Source organism: Brachycentrus maculatus, unplaced genomic scaffold (genome assembly GCF_059751285.1).
Source record: "Brachycentrus maculatus isolate JH-2025_06_01 unplaced genomic scaffold, ASM5975128v1 h1tg000285l, whole genome shotgun sequence".
Lineage (NCBI taxonomy): Eukaryota > Metazoa > Arthropoda > Insecta > Trichoptera > Brachycentridae > Brachycentrus > Brachycentrus maculatus.
In genome coordinates this window covers 1,449,916-1,468,614 of record NW_028281036.1, presented here as the reverse complement: position 1 = coordinate 1,468,614, position 18,699 = coordinate 1,449,916, and the positions used below count along the sequence as shown (strand labels likewise).

The window sequence follows — 18,699 nt, the reverse complement described above, 5'->3', positions numbered from 1 at the left end:
GAATGATATTAAATTCAGTAGATTTTATCAAAAATCATAAATAAATATATGAATAGACTAATACTAATTGTCAAAAAAACAGTAATAAATTTCCATAAAACAACATTGAGTGATAGTGTATCTAATAAAAATAAAATATGGTTATTTATTAGAAATGCCATAGATGATGATAATCATACTTGTAAAACAAAACAGTTTTTAAACTTTACTTTACCTTTTTTAAAAATGGATTACTATCATATTCGACTGTCATAGACGATAGTATGGAAAATCATACTGTCGCGTTTACGTTAACTTTTAAGTTTACTTCAATTAATATTAAGTTATTATATTAAATGAAGAATATCATGGTATATGAGATATATGTAAATTAATACGTTTAAAAGTAAATACAAATATAACATCTCATCCCAAGTGACTCTGAAATCTAACTACGGCTTGTGTAATACCGCTTATCATGGCCCTACTTAGGTTTCGACATTATAAGTATTTTTAACCCATTCCTACTTGTGGAGGTCCTCCATTATAAACGATTTTAAGTAATCAATAATTCTAGCTTGTAAAATTGTTACGTTTTGGTGCGATTTAATGATTTAATGGTTTAACACAGGATTGGTCACGTTTTGTCGCAACTTTAATTAAGATTTCAATAGAATACAGTAAACAGAACAGATTTGCATTTACAAGATTTTTTTGCATTATTGGACGTTTTGGTGGGGACCTCCACAGTTGTTAATGAAACACTCTCCTTAACATTCATCGTTCACTTTGTGCAATACCACTTTAAAACCTTTATATCACCATATCACAAAGTTAACAATGCTTTTAATATACAAAATAAATGGTTAATTGTTTTATAGTATCGATGCTTTGAAAATGCACTTCAGAAAACAGAACAGATTTGCATTTAAAGGATTTTTGTGCAATATTGGAAATGCAACTTTTTGGTGAGGACCTTTACAATTGTTTATTTATTATGCGTTCGTGGCCCATATTTCTTTCCACATTTCATGTATGTTGTTTTTTTCTGAATAAAGTAAAAGAAACAACGATTAAAAAACGTGGACAAAGATAAATATCACTCTCATCGCTGCGTTTCGGCGTCCATTCATACCTCCTCATTCGTCCGGCGCGGTACGTGTGGAGGCACTTCGTGGTGTGGAAGCGCAGGCCGTGTCACTTCCCGCATTACCGTTACGGGCACCAGCCAGCGAGCCAGTGTCAAGGGCGCCCCGACAGACGAAACAATACCGCGCACATTGTGCGCTTTGAACCGGTAGTTGATCAATCCACCACGGTAAATACCGCTTTAGTTAACACTAGCACATTGCGACTTGTGACAAGTGGGATCGTATTTTACTAGTGCTTGTTTTGGTGATATAGTACATTACAGCATTCAGCAGGTATGAGAGTATTATTTATTTATTTTTTACCTTATTAGTATTATTTTTGTCAATTATTTATTTATTTTTATTTCATCATATATTATATATAATTATTTACAAATTAGAAATAACAAATTAGAAATTACAAATAACAAATTACAAATTACAAATACAAATTACAAATTACAAATTACAAATTACAAATTACAAATTACAAATTATAAATTACAAATTACAAATTACAAATTACAAATTACAAATTACAAATTACAAATTGTAAATTACAAATTACAATTTACAAATCGCAAATTATGAATTACGAATTAAAAATTAAAAATAACAAATAAGAAATTACAAATTACAAATTACAAATAATAAATTACAAATTACAAAGTAAAAAAAAAATTATAAATTACGAATTACAAATTACAAATTACGAAAAATTGTATTCTTACTGAGTTTTCCTGTGCCGCAATATATGTATGTATTATTAATATAAATACATAAACAAAAGGAAATTGTTTTTGATATGCTATCAAGTAATAATTTTTTAGGTTTAAATATATGACAGAGGTAAAAAATTCGTAAGTGTTCTAATTTTTTACATAATCAAACCTGTTAATAAAATACATAAGTAGGACCTCATTTCAAAATTAAATTGCAATTCATTCGTTGATCTTACGATCTTTCATATTGAAAAGTGATCAACGCAAAAAAGTTCAAGTTTTACGTGATTTTTTTAGTTGACCCAGATGATTTTTGGCAGTAAAATACGACATATTTAATTCCCGTTAAACTCGATAACATAAACAAGAAATATTACACATCATTAAGCCAATAATTATGTAGATATTTGAAAGATTACGGCTAAAGTTTAGAGTGCTGGACTGGAATTCCACGCGGAAAGTTAAGTCTTCGTAATGTAGAAGAGGCGAGATAATCAATAGCCCTCAACTTAATTTTCTTTAAACCCAGGTAACATTTGGCAAAATTTCATATTTGGCTTAAAACACCGGTTTTGTATTTGAAATAAGTATTTCTTCGAAATAAATATATGGTTTTGAAAAAAAAGTCGAGATAATATTAATAAAATATTAAAGTTACTGACATGATGATGTCGGTAACGACGAAACCCGGTCACTGGTCAAATAAAATAAATGTGAAAAAAAACTATTCAGTGGTTATTTTATTAGTTTGTACTGTACAGTTGCATTTGTAACGTATTGAATTTTATGGAAACAGAATCGTTGCTATGCAACTTTCTATGCTAGAATCTAATTGCCACCTATTATAAAAAGGAGTACGTTTTAGCACAATATATTATTATATTAAGCATTTGATAAATTAGACAAAAAAAATATAAATAAAAAAAAACAAACCATAATTTCCAACTTCATGATTCTTCGTCCAAAAATTATGATAGTGGAAACTAGACCATTTTTTTTACTAAAATCTTAATATAGTGACGATTTAAAAAATCATATTTGACCCCTCGACGAAGTATCTAAAAAAATATTTTACTTATATTGAATTTCAATACAATGAATAAATACATTAATAAACAAACAAACAAAAAATTCTATAATTTTGCAGTATAAAGTTTCGCGCTTCTCCGCGCGTCGAATGTTTTTCCATACACTAAAAACTTTTGATTGTTTCCTGAAAAATTCTAATGTCCACATATATAGCACTAAGGCCTTATTCGTAATAATACAATTCAGTTTGTGTCCGGCAACGCAGAGAGCTGGACACCAGTTTTAATATTTGATTTTTTTTTTATTTGAGAACACATATTTTTAAAAATAATAAGAACTATTTTCTTTTGAAAAACATACATTTATTCGAAGAAAATCTTATTTTTTCATGATAAAAAAATGATAAAAGAAAAAAATTGCGAAATAAATTGAATTACGATTTATCGAATACTGGGCATTAATTTTTTATTGCAATTATCATTTTCATAAAAAAATACATTAACATATTTTTATTAAAATAATAAATGCAATAATATTTATACTTGCAATAAATGTTCAATAAAAATAAGAGTTAGATATTAAGTAAATTTTAGAAAATATTTTGAATGATTCAACTTGAAATGTGACATCAACCTGTTTGCTAACATTGGCCTGATCTACATTTTTATGACTAACAATAAAAAATGGCAAGCTCAAAGTGAAATCATTTGATAACTCGATTTTTTTTTTCAATTCTCCGAAATTTCCAAAAAAATGAGTAGTAATTTTTTTTTGAAGGGTGAAATATTTGGATATTTATTTACCTTTCATACACAGTGGATTTGTTAATACCTCAATAAGGTTTCTAGATTATTTATTTTTATTACAAATATTATGTCCTGTCATAGTTATAATAAATATCATAACTCCGTTGTGAAATGGTTAGCTTGTTTGGCTACCGTGCTGGTGGTCCCGTGTTCGATTCCGATAGAGGGGGGGAGAGTGAGAATGAATATTAGTGATTTTACCATTAAATATTTTTTGAATATTACCCTGGACTGGTCCCTGAAGCGCAGGAGTGATCACCTTGCCTTCATGTAAATAACGATCAAGATAACACTGCGAAAATACGATGCAGTGCCCTATGCACCATTGGGTGCGGATAAGGATTAGAGAATAATAAATATAATAAGTCGTTATTAGCCCTGTGAATACCTAGATCATTCAATTTGTAATCTGTAAATTTAAGTTTGTCATATATATGTTAATTATTGCATAAATTGAAAATTAAAATGGCAATCAAAATTAATGAATATCAAAATATATCAAAATTAATAAGATATTAATATAAACTATTGATTAAAATACACACAAGTATATGGTAATTAAGTAATGGTGCTAGCATGCCTCAAAAAACAAGATAATTATAGGTTCATGATTTTATTATCCATAACACAGTTAAAGGTCAAAAGCAAACAAGATAAGTACCTCTATTAAATTGTTAATTTCGTATTTTCGGTCATGTGTGAGTCGTGATCCACGCAATTAAAGATATTTAGGTTCCACAAGTGCACATTGGTAGACTGATGCGTTACTTTAGGCTGGAGGTGGGTTAGTGTGACCTAACCTACAATCTTAATTATCACCTTTGACCCAAAACACGACGAACAAATTACGCCGACCGACAAAAATAACCTTTTTTTCTACCCAGATTTTTATTATTTTCGCCATGCTTATTTTATAACCGGAAACCGATTTTTGTATCACATTACACTTTTTCTAAATTCATAACGTTGAATCTATGTATACTTGTGGTCCCGGGTTCCATTCCCAGGAGGTTCAATATGTACATTATTGATTTTTTAATTTCATAAATTGATTTGGTAATCACTTTGTGGCAAAATCTATCCATTTTAAATTTTTAAAAAATGCTTTGTAAATATATACATATAAAATTTAGATTTAGATTCACAACCGGTATTTGAAAATGATGCAGAATGTATTGAAACACGTGTCACAATAGATTTAAATAAATAGTTGTATTTAACAAGTAAAACTTTTTTATGTGATTTTTTTGCTTTAAAATTGATTTAATATTATCCTCCACTGGGACCTGAAGACCTTGACTGATCATCTTGTATTATCGTCGTAACATTCAGGATAACACACTGCAACCCATGTTAATGGGATGCAGGGCCATATGCACTATAGGGGTTAAGAAAAAAATCGTATTTGTAGACAAAAATAAAATTGAGGGTGTCCTATTTTTCTGCTACAACTGAAATAAAAATTTAAAACATATTACATACATAATTCATATGTATGTATAATATTCCATTTTGGGATGTATAATATTCTAATTTTGCGATTATGGTTAACAAGTCAGAAAAAAATAATTAAAATGTAACTTTGTTTTAAAATCACTAAAACTATTTTATTATAATTTAATTATAATGTCAACAGGTTTCGAAGCTAACCGCTTCTTTATCAAGACTGATCAATACTAATATATTATTAATCAGTCTTGACAAAGAAGCGTTTAGCTTCGAAACCGGTAGACATTATAATTAAGTTACAATAAAATATTTACAGTGATTTTAAAACAAATTAATATTTTAATTATAAAATGGAAAATCACAAAGTTAGTGCTTCAAATATAAATTACAAATAAAAAAAGTTTAAAAAAAGATAAAACATTTTTCCCAAAAGATGGAATTCGCTCAATTTAGGAGTAATTCATTTCAGATTTTTATTTATTTCACAATAGATAGATATGTCTATGTAGAAGATTTTAATTTTAAGAGATGAGAATATGGAAGAATAGGTTAGTAATCATTAATATGATTATTTTGTTCCTAAAAAATTAAATGGTAGTTTTAATTCGCTGATTTTACCAGACACTCGTTGATGCCTCGTGGACACGCATCATTACCGGAATCAGTCATCCGGTTCAAGTGTCAACCGCCGGAATCTTTATTATTACACTAACGATCAGGTTTAAATCGAATATCAAAAATAATTGGCCCGTACTTACTTACCTACTTATTCAAAAATAAACCCAATAATCAACCAGAAACCGAGTTAAGTGTATGCTAAGAGTATGCTTATTATTTTCTGAGATCTCATCAAAGATGAAGAAGAATATGGAAGTCTGGGCCTTTACGGGGCTGACGACCGTCATCGGCTGGTTTAAGTGATCACTTTACACACGTGTAACATTCACCAATTCTACCCATTATTGACAACCACACTACTCAATTCTATTTTGGTCTAATTTTACATCTCACCAATAGATGTCTCTAGTGAAGTTCTAGTGATTCAAGAACAAGGTTTCTAAATTGGTTCATATATATATATATATAGAGTTTCCAAGAATTTGAGTAGTGTGGTTGTCAATAATGGGTAGAATTGGTAAATGTTACACGTGTGTAAAGTGCTCACTTAAACCAGCCTATGACGGTTGTCAGCCCCGTAAATGCCCAGACTTCCATATTCTTCTTCATCTTTGATGAGATGTCAAAAAATAATATGAAAATAACTCCTGTAATTGGAGATAATCCAGATTTTGTAAACAAGTATTTGGACACACTCAAAATGTTGTAAGAGTATGCTTCATTGTATTTTGTGGCTTATTTTTAAGACCAGTTTTTTTTTAAATAATTTTTTATGTATATAAATAACTTATTTACATCTAGATTTTTTTGTACCTAATATCTTCTTCTTACCCTTATCCGAACCACAGTGTACATAGGGCACTGCTTCTCGAGATTTGTTGTTTTTAGTTGTTAGCGCATTTAGCTACCATGCTCGAGGTCCCGGGTTCAATTTCTAGGGAGTTAAAATAAATATAAATGATTTTTATTTACATATTTATTTAATATCTCGCTGGACTGGTACTTTCATGTAATTGACGATAGAATTAACACTGCTTTGATGTCATGCATAGCCCTATGCATCATTGAATGAGAAGGTTATAAAAAAGAAAACTTGTTGTTTTTCTATGGAATTCTATGAAAATGGAAATCTACGAATGAATCATTCTCTTTGACAAGTGAAACCCAATACTTCCTATCTACTTCTATGCCATTATATTGTAATGGTACGTAGGTACTTTGTATTATAAACCTGAATACAAGATTCATGTGAACCCTTTGCACTTTGCGGCACTGGGTCACATCGCATTCTCTCGTGGGTACCTATCTAGTGTACTATGTAAGTACCCGGTAAAAGTAGGTACCTTAATAATGTCAATATAGGTTCACTAAAGTGTAACTTTATAATTCATACGTCAATGATCAATGCCTCTTTGTGCATAATAAACGTGATATACTTAAGAAAATCACTTGAATTGCTTAAGTATATCTTTTTTTGTATGAATCTACTTAGGTTCATACAAAATATTAAGTGGTCATTAAGAAAATTTGTATTTTTTTAGCCTTGTCGATATTATATTTTGTATATTAAAAGCACTGATAACTTTGTGGTATGGTAATAAAACACTCTCCTTACCAGCCATTGTTTATTTTATGTAATACCACTTTTTTAAAACACTTATTTGTGACTACCGGTTTCGGAAAATTATTCCATCATAGGTCATTAAAATTAAAATAAAATTATTTCATTAAAATAATTAGAATTAAAATAAAATTATTACGATTTGACATTTGTATAAAAATTGAAAGAGAAATTTTGACTTATTTCTCTCTTTCAAAAAAAATTATTTTCATACAAATGTCAAATCGTAATAATTTTATTTTAATTTTGATAATTTTAATGTGATAATTTAATTTTAATTTTAATGGCCTGAAGGAATAAATTTCCGAGAAGCAACATGTAAAAAAGGTGTCGATTGAATCATAATTAAGAATAAGGAAGGCATAGAAAGCTGGATCGGGTAAGTAGTTGAGGGGAAGAAGAGTGGTTTTAAAAAGGAAGGAGTGAAATGATGAACAGTTGACGTTTTAAGGATAGATAGTAATGTTTCAGAAGTTTCCTGGCGGTTTTCAGATATTGACCCTTAAAAAAGCATATTAATAGAAAAATTACGAAAAAAATTAATGGCGCTTCAGGTACCAATCCAAGGTAATAATAAATATACATTATAGTGAAAATTCCCTTGCATTTTATACCGTTTTTTTTAAGGAATCACACGCAAAGCCTCTACTTTTAGAGGCTAGTCTGCAGGTAGGATAGTAAGTAAGGATAGGAAAAGTAAATATGAAAAATACATCACAAACACCCGAACTAATTGAAAATAAATATTTCGTAACTTTATTTTGAAATTTGCGGGAATCGAACCCGCGACGCCAGTTTCGCAGTCGAGCGTCTACCCGACTATGCCCCAGCGCCTGTTAAATTTATTAAATCCTTTATCTGCACCCTTATGGTGCATAGGGCACTCCATCATATAAACGCAGTGTTATCTTGATCGTTATACATGAAGGAAAGGTGATCAGCCCTCCGCTTCAAGTACCAGTCCAGGGTAGTATTGAATAAATATAAGAGTGAAAAAAATCACTTACATTAATTTGACCCCCCACCCCTGGGAATCGAACCCGGGACCTCCAGCACGGTAGCTAAACACGCTAACCATTACACCATGGAGGCGGGCAAATATTAATGATCCAGAACGGTAGCCAAGCATGCTGACCATTACATTACGGAGTCCGACAAATACCAGACATTTATGATACATTACTTTCAAATCGAATTCCTTTTGTTGTTATGCATAGGATAATAATATGGCTACTTGCTACATGCTAGCCGTGTCGGGTGACGCTCATCATAGTAAACTTATAATCACCGATCACCGTTCATACTAATGACACTGAAATTCGTGAGGACGCGCAGTGATACATAGCTGACCTCCTTCCGAGTCCTACGGACGGGTTTAGAAATTGTTTAACACCATTTCAATGTGGAGTTTACCACCGAATGAGGATCAGAAACCGAGTATTTTAAGGTCATGAACGATTCGTGGGATTATTCACTGCAAGAGCTCCTACTAAGTCTACGAGGAAAACAAACGTCCCAAACGAAATTCTGTGATTTATTAGATATTATACATTTTTGTGATAATATTTAAGGAGCGTTTTTCATGTCTCCATATTCATACTAATCTTGTTTCTTCTAGTTTAAGATTAGATCAAATATTTAAGGTCAGATTAATGTTAACCCTCTCTTCCCTGTGTTGTGTACCTAGTACACATTGCTTCTAATAACCATAATATCTCTATAAATATAATAAATACAAGGCTAAGATTTTAGGTTTTCATCCATAGCATATTTATACATTGATCAGAATTTATTGGGTACATCGGAGGTATTTTGTGAATATCGGAAACAAATTCGCGTATAAACAGCGCGTAAAGAGTGTACGGGAACCGCAACACTATATTCGCATCTCAGTCTTGCATACTTGCACTGTGCAAGCGTAAGGAGCTCAAATCTCAATTTTCTCTGGCTAGCTAGCGAGCTAGCGGCAGGAGCTCCTGAGCTTTCGATAAGATTGGACCTATGCTTGTTCCGTGAGCGTGCCAGATGGTTTTTCAATGTTTTGAGCAAATAAATCTAAATAATTATAATTTTTTACTTCATTTATAATTAATTAAGGGGATTAGCTATGAATGTCCGTATTTTTCCCCTCGTAATTATAACTGTACCATCAGGAATTATAAAATGTAGAATCAATAAGTAAAAAAAAACCTCGATATTCATCTTCCAAAATACTCGTACACACATTTCCTCAGAAAAACTGTTTTCTTTTTTTTTTTAAACTAAACATTTTCATTCAATTCCTTTATTTCTTATGAAAACCACGAACAGAGATGAGTATAAATATGAGTACATAGGTGTAAATTGTTATATATATATATATATATATATATATATATATATATATATATATATATATATATATATATATATATATATATATATATATATATATATATATATATATATATATATATATATATATATATATATATATATATATATATATATATATATATATATATATATATATATATATATATATATATATATATATATTTATACGATATATATTTCCAGAGATTTAAACAGGTCATTAGGTTTTTCATTATATGTTAAGAAATGTTATAAGAAGGTCTTCATCAGATGCAAAATTCATCAGATGAAATTTTCCGAAGACCACCATTAACAACATTTTACTGTTTTATGATGCGAATGAATTTAATTTATATTCAATACGATATGAGTATACCATCTTCGTGAATCTTTTTTTCGCAAAATTAATTAAAATATCTTTCAAATAAGCATGCATGATGACCTCTCGGTACATCAAATAAGAACTTAACTGTTTGAGCAGTTTTTTACAGTGTTGACCTTATTACTGAATAGCACAATAAAACTTTTTATAATATAATAAATAAAGGCTCAGATAAAGCAACAAAAGAAGTAATTACTCCGTACAGTTCGGTTTGAAGTGGGCAGCCCAAATAATGTGTTTTGTATTATTAAATGGTCTGTAATTACATTCTCAATAAGCAATGCCATCGAACGGTATTAAAGACGGTGCCAAGTGTAAATACTAGATTTTTATCTGACCCAATTACATTTTGTTTACAGAATATATTATTTATTAAATGTTATTAGTAATACAAACATCTTTTGGTCAAAAAACCGTGATTATTATACAATAAAGTTGTACAACCTGCTTCTATTATCCATAAAGACATTAACGTTTCCGGGAGTACAAAAATTGACGCCCGACTTTCTCTGGGGAGTGGGTTCTTTTTAAATGAAAAAAAATCTTATTAAATCAATGTATTATGAAGATAGGAATAATGTTAAAAAGAAATTAAACACCTCTTTGTAATATTTTTCAATTATGACAAAATTACACACAAATATCCACAGATGTCATTTTTAAACAAGTAACATCAAAGATTATATACTAGATTCACACCATACTAACTGACAGATGGACTTCGACGTTCACTAACGTCGATACTCCTTTAAGGAAAATTCGCACGGGAATAATGAGTGAGGGCACATTATTGTAATTTGTAATTATGTGTATGCTGAAATAGAAATAAATAAATCTATCCTAGTTGTATTTTTACAAACACGAAGATACAAATCATATTGTATATAGCAGAATAATAGAAAATATAAACTGAATATGGAAATAGCGAAATCAAGTCGCAATACAGACAGAACAAATAATCTAACCTAACCTAACCTAACCAAAAAAAAAATAATACCAATTGTTAGTAATATTATGACTAACATTTGGTAGTTAGTATTTAACCAATGCGGAGTGGTTAAATACTAATATTTACTAACTTTATTAAAGTTGAAATAATCTAATGCAATGAAGCGAAGAATGTTTACAAAGAAAGAGTAGTGTGGTGTTCTATTCTCTCTCCTATAAGCGGCATGATGGTTAGTTAGTTGGTTTATTAATAATCTTTTCTTGTGATACGCTGTATTATTTTACAATTTGATCAATCAATTTTCCTCGTTTTCGCAGATACAAAATGGCGTCGCTGCGATGGAAATTCCTGATAATATTCTTGATCATCGGTCTCTTGGTGATGGACTGCGACGGACGGAAGAAGAAAAACCGCAAAACAAGAGCAGAGAAGAAGAGAATGGAAAAACTGAGAATATTGCAATCACGAGAGACCAACCCCGTCAACTTTTCCAGACTCGTGGTCATGAGGATCGTCTATGGGGTGGCGAGCTGGATGGGAATTCAAGACAGGTTAGGGGGTGTGTTCAATGGGGCCTTCGTACCCCCGGGAGCCGATGATGACGACTATGGCGGTGGATTCGGGTTCGATGACGATTCTGACGACGGTGACTACAGCTTTTTCGGCGGGGAATAAATACGACTAATTCTTTTTAATGCTGAAAATTTTCAAACAGAAACATTTAAATTATTTATCAACAGAGAAAAGGTACCTACACAACGATTCTACATTAAATATTTTTACAAGTACAAAATATGCATATAGTTTTTTCTACTTCTATTTCATTTGACCAGTGACCGGGTTTCGTCATTACCAATATCATCAATCTAGTGGCAGGCTAGACAAAACTCTATGTTGGGTTGAAAACCACGATTTCATTTTTTTTTCTGACAGTGAATTTAAATTGAATGAATTTAAGTATTGTATTAATAAGTTTGTAATGGTATAATAATATTGTAAAATAATTGTGACATTTTAATACAGTAAGGATTTCAAGCAGGATTTTATTTAAATATTTATTATGGAAATTGATGATGTCGGTAATGACAAAACTCGGTCACATGCTCAAATGAAATAAAAATGGGAAAAACTATATGGTTATTGTTTTATGACTTAAAATGCAGTTTCACCAAAAAATGTCAGTACGAAACTTATATATTTAAATCAACCCCAAAAATCGTTTATTGCATCGTCGTTTCATTTTATGATGTAGTACCTTGTGTACCAAATAAATGGAAATGTTCGCAATATTTCAATTTAATTTATGCAACAATAAAATCTAATATTTTTGTCATTTCTACATAACCAGGCAGGCGCTGATCATTCAAGTGTTAAACTCTATAAAGATAAATTGAGTCAAAACCACAATTAGGAAAAGTGTATTTTCATAAATATTTGAACGCATTTTATTTATAATTTGTAAAATGTAGGTAAGTGATTCATTTTACAAAATGGGTACTCGTACATAAGTAGGTTTGCTTTAATATTTGTAGGTACGTGAAAAAAAATGTTTTTTAGACATATTAATTGTTGTTGTTTATAATTAATTTTGTTTATGTTTAAAACGCATGTTTAGGTGACGAAAAACTTATATCCAATGGGCATTTTATTTTCATCTACATATATAGCTAATATTTTTAAGTATTTCCATAATTTAAATATTTTTAAAAAATCTAGAAGATTGTTTGCATGTAATAATTTTGAAATAGCAATAATCATAGCTACTCTATAAAATGCATTCATATATATTTCACAAATTCATAGAATAAATTTAATTTGAAATAGGTACCTAGTTATGGTGTTTTATTGTTATTAAGAAGGTAGGTACTCAAATAAAATACTATTTTCTATATAATGCACCTAGTTTAAATGTAAATATAATATGAACGATTCACTCAAAAGTGTTGCCATGTTACATACAATATTAGATATTTTTAAGGCTGTTGTGTATGGTATTTATCGCGAGAATGAAAAATCTAATTAAGAACTTTAGTGTAGTATAAATGTATTCTTTTAATAAATTATTTTGTACCTCATTTTACAATTAATCATTTGCTGATATTTATATTTTATTTATTTAAATACGTAAGTGCAATTCATGTTATTTAGTGTTAAGTGGCAATTTAGTAAGGTAGTAAGTAATATTAAAATTATGTACGTAAGAAAGTATAATATATTAAATAGTACTTATCTGCCGAAGGAAGGAGTAAATAATAATAAAAAACGGCGATTTAAATAAACTTATAAACTGGTAAATTTTATAAACTGGGAATATTTCCCTTGTGGGAAACATAGAATGATACACCTTTATAAAAGGACAATTAAAAATTAATCGATTTTTCGAGTGTAAAAAATATTTAATATGTTTACAAAATGTATTAGGTTTATTTTTATGTATTTATAGCAATGTTTTTTTTTTAGGTAACAATGTAACATGAAATTTGAAAAAAGTAATTAATAATATTTTTACAATAAAGAAGATTTTTCTTATTTTACCATATTATTTATTTTACTTATTTTATTATATCTTATTTTACTAAACAACAATGAATTTTTTTAGGTATATTTTTTGTAAATACTTGTGAAAGCTACCACTAAGGTGGGTGCAACATAAGAAAAAGTCAGAAAAAACTTATATGTATAACCTTGACCATTTATTTATCTGTATCTTAATAAAACAAATATTTAGATTACTTTTGTAATAAAATCACTCTTGGATTTGATATTTCCGGGTAAAATATGCAATTCTTTCTTGTGGATAGTGTAAGTAGATACGTAAATATATAGTTAAATCAATTTCCATCGCGCTCCATAAATTCTAAGCGTTCTAGTTTGCGAATAATGCTAACTGCACTCTGATCGACGTCCATTAATAACAATTTTCCAATAATTCAACATGTAAAAAGCAGAACATGGACGCGGTAAGAACTCGAACACTCTTACATGACAAATACAAGTATTTCTGAGCACATTTTATTTTAGAATATATCGTAGTCATACAGGAAAAAGTGACCAAGCGCATTGTTTTACAAAAACGTGATCATTGACTATTTGATAACTTCCAAGGTTAATATTGCTCTGAAAAAATCCCAAATGATTTTAAGGTTGGAAGTATAATATGTAGACTTGGTAAAAATTACTAACTGCATTGATGTTTATTTTTTTGACAAGCAAAAGTGACTTAAATGGTTCTCCTGAACATTTTACTTTTTGGTAGTTGGTCACTTTCTCCTGTACGACTACGATGTATTGGAATATGACGTTTTTAATATACATGTATTGATTTTTTTAACTCCTTACCTTTCAATTACTCTAATCTTTTTAAACCATATTGTTTTTGAAAAATATTAATTTATTTTGAAGAAAAACTTATTTTTTCAATTCAAAAACGGTGTTTTAAGCAAAATATTCAACTACGTCAAATGTTACCAGGGTGTAAAACAAGTTCTGATTTATCGTATATTAAGTGTCAATGTCCCTGTCATGGGTCTTTGAAAAGAAAAGAGGTATTGAAAGGTAAGGAGGAGAAAATTATAAAAATATTTTTTCAATGCAGATTCTAAAAAATATCTAATCTATATTCTAAAAAACATGTGCGCAAAGACACACCGGGCCCCTAGCCCGATCGATCGCGCTCTGAATTTGAACGTTTGAGATCTTAGGCTGAAGGGAATACATAAACCCATGTGCATATAAAATACGCATTCTTCTTTGATTCTGAATTTGAGGCAGACGAGATTATGGCCCACGATAAATTTATCACCACCTAATCGTTAGAATGAATTCTGATCCCACGATATATCAGTCAACGAATCAACGGTAATATAATACATTATAACCTATGAGAACCACGAACAGAGATGAGTGTAAATATGAGTAGGTACATAGGTGTAAATTGTTGTATAGGTCAGTGTTCGCAAAGTGTGTGCCGCGGCACACTGGTGTACCGTGGTGATTAGTCGGTGTGCCGCGGATGTCTAGTTTTGTGAAGATAACACACCTTTTTTGTGTGAATATTAGGTTAAAATGGTTAAAAACAATGAAAAATGTATTCAAAAAGAACTCCACGACAAGACACACAAGGTGGCTTGATGGGTCCCTGCAAAAAAAAAAAATATGTTTAAAATAGTGATTTAAATAAATGTTTACAATTTATGTTAATATATATTTTTTTTTATATATTAAAAAAAATAGCTGAAATCTATGCGAGCGCGGTGCTTTGTTGCGCGAAGAGCGTGCGAATTGAGATTTTCGACTCTGACTTCGATTAAATAAAAAAAAGACATCTTCTGAGGACGATCAACGTACAGATGAGAGCAACCTTATCAACATTGCTCCAAATTTTTATCGCCCGTTCTCAGCAAGCAGGCATTAAACATCATATCGATCACTCCTTTCAACAACGTCATATATAAAAAAACTTGATTTTTCAGGAGATCGTTTTCAAAGTTTAAGAATACAATAAAATGTATTAAAAATAAATATCAAGCCGCTTATTGAACTTTTTACTGTGCAACAGATCTTTTTAGGTAAAACCTGAAGGTTTTTTCTCCATTTGAAAAATGTTTAGATATTTAAATAACTAATTACACAATACCTTTTCCTCAATATGCAAAAACAACACTTTCTACCTGTAGCGGGTAAATATTAAGTTAAAAATATGCTGCTTTGCTGGGATATAGTACATTTTCTGGGCATTCCGAAAAAATGCACATCTGAAAATTGTAGATTTTTTAAATATAGTATGACGTTGTTGAAAGGAGTGAGCGATATGTTATATTTGTTTTCGGATTATATTATTTTAATAATAAAGGAATATTAAATAAACTTTGTTTTTTTTTATGTACCTATAATATTTCTTGATTTGACAGGTGTACCTTGAACAGAAAATGTTTGCGGAACACTGGTATAGGTGTCTCAACTTGCAATGAAGTATCTATCGTTTATTATATTAAAGAAAATGGGTGTCTGAGCATCCTAGGACTAACGACCTGAATTTATTTATTTTTTCTTTATTTTAAATTATTTTGCATTTCACGTGTTGAGATGTTATTTCCAAATAAGTCACGAATCTAGGTTTCCGGGTATCGAGTAATTATGAAATAATAAAATACATATGCGGATGTATTTTCACATCATTAAAAACAATATATAAATGAAAAAAAAAACATAATAAAACTATTATCATACAATTGGTAGTAACACGCAAAAATTGGTATGGTTTCGTGCACCTATTTTGCAGTAATTATAAGATTATCGTTAGTGATTGCTTTTGTGGCTATTACTTCCTCACGTTTCTTTCTCACGAGATTGCCAAAGAAGTAAATTATCACCGAGATACAATTTAACGTGAATATTATAAAAAAGCTTTAGATTACCTGGAAGAAACAGTGACTTCTCACGACTCACCCAAACTAATTAGATTCACATTTTTCACTTCAATTTCAATAATTCAATAATAATTATATTTACGTATTAATTATTAAACCAAACACAGATTTTTTGAGTCTACTAAGTTTTAATTTATTGTTAAAAAATACATAAAAACTAATATTGTGACAATTGTTTCGCCTAGTTATGGTATTTGCATTCGTTTGAAATATATATATATATATATATATATATATATATATATGTGTATATATATATATATATATATATATATATATATATATATATATATATATATATATGTGTATATATATATATATATATATATATATATATATATATATATATATATATATAAATATATATATATATATATATATATATATATATATATATATATATATATATATATATATATATATATATATATATATATATATATTTATATATAAATATATATATATATATATATATATATATATATATATATATATATATATATATATATATATATATATATATATATATATATATATATATATATATTTATATTTATATATTGATATATATATATATATATATATATATATATATATATATATATATATATATATATATATATATATATATATATATATATATATATATATGTGTGTGTGTGTGTGTGTGTGTGTGTGTAAATATATGTATATAAGTTCATAAGTTCCAAGAATTTGAGTAGTGTAGTTCCAATCACGGGCGGATTTGGTGAATGTTACACATGTGTAAGGTGATCACCAGCCTATGATGGTTGCGAGCCCCGTAAATGCCCAGATTTTCATATTCTTTTCCATCTATGTTGAGCTGTCAAAAAATAATGTGAAAAATTACTCCTATAATTAGAGATAATCCAGATTTGTGAGAAAGTATTTGAACACACTCAAAATGTTGTAAACAATACCATATCAACCACTCCACATGTAAATTTGGCGTGAAATAAATGGATATCTAACTATCTCCACGCGGTCTTTGAAATCAGGGCAGTCATTAAGTGCACAGTGTGTGGGATTAGAGATAAGCGGAAAATGTCACTTCACAGTTTACTTAGAGAATTTGGACCACGACCGGAACAAAACAATTAGTCAAAACATCATCAGAATGTTAAATGATCTCTCTTATTCCATTTTTCTTTTTTATATCATGACTCATGACTTACGAGCGAGTGCAATTTCACAATTACAAGATCTTAAAAGGTAAATCTTGAAGGCGATTCTGTTCAAGAAGTTTTACTACTACAGTATCGAACAGGTTAATCGAAACAAAACTTTTTTTTCGTATTTTCAACACCCTCTAAAAATATGTTTTGGGGGTGTTCCTCGTATTATGGACCAAGGCCGCTTGTTTCAGAGACTGAGATGATGAATAGCGAAAAGAATCACTCAATTCTACTGGAAAAGATACTACCAGAGACACAAAAACGATGTTCAAATGGTAACGGAATATTTCAGCAGGATTTAACCCACTGCCACAAATCCAAAAAAAAATATGAAATTTTTACACAAAAACAATGAATTGTGTTGGACTGGTCAAGAATTTTGCGAGACATAAACCTAATTGAAAATCTATCGGCAATCTGTAAGAATCGGCTCTCCAAAATTGATTGCACTACGGTGGAAATGCTCATTTTGTCCATAATTCATGTATGGTTTCAAGACGAAAAAATGGCATCCACGTGGCAAAACCTTATAAAATAGATTCCAAAAAGAATAAAATCTTTTATTGACTCCAAATGAGATCATATTAAATATGAATTTGTAATAAAACTAACAAACAAAAGATTTTACAATACTTTTTACGAAAATACAACAAAAATGTTTTGTTTCAATTAATCTGTTCGATACTGTACTATTACTATCATGCCGTTTCTCCATAGGGGTAGGCAGAGGAGATGGAACGCGACACTCTTCTGTCCTGACATACACCACTAGTTTCCTTCACATCCATACATCTAGTCATACACGCCCTCCGATTACGTAGACTTTTGACACCATCAGATTTTAGGTTCTGATTGATCCGGTCGTGCCAAGTCTTTTTCGGCAGTCCTCGTTCTTCTCACATTCACTAAATGTACTTTCTTATTCATTCTCCCGTTATCCATTCGCACCACATATCCATATCACCTTAAAGAATTATTAATAATAATATTATAAAATGATCTCATCTAACCTGACCTAACCTAAAAAGGTTTTT

At 29.6% G+C, this 18,699-nt stretch overlaps 1 protein-coding gene across 1 annotated transcript; it reads left to right on the top strand.

The window, feature by feature from the left end:
• The first annotated feature begins 1,206 nt into the window (after positions 1–1,206).
• On the top strand, positions 1,207–13,466 carry LOC148305146 (uncharacterized). The gene is made up of 2 exons (XM_088267195.1): positions 1,207–1,403; positions 11,358–13,466. The coding sequence occupies exon 2, from the start codon at positions 11,365–11,367 to the stop codon at positions 11,713–11,715; it is 351 nt and encodes a 116-aa protein (XP_088123321.1). The 5' UTR covers positions 1,207–1,403; positions 11,358–11,364; the 3' UTR covers positions 11,716–13,466.
• The last annotated feature ends 5,233 nt before the right edge of the window (positions 13,467–18,699 follow it).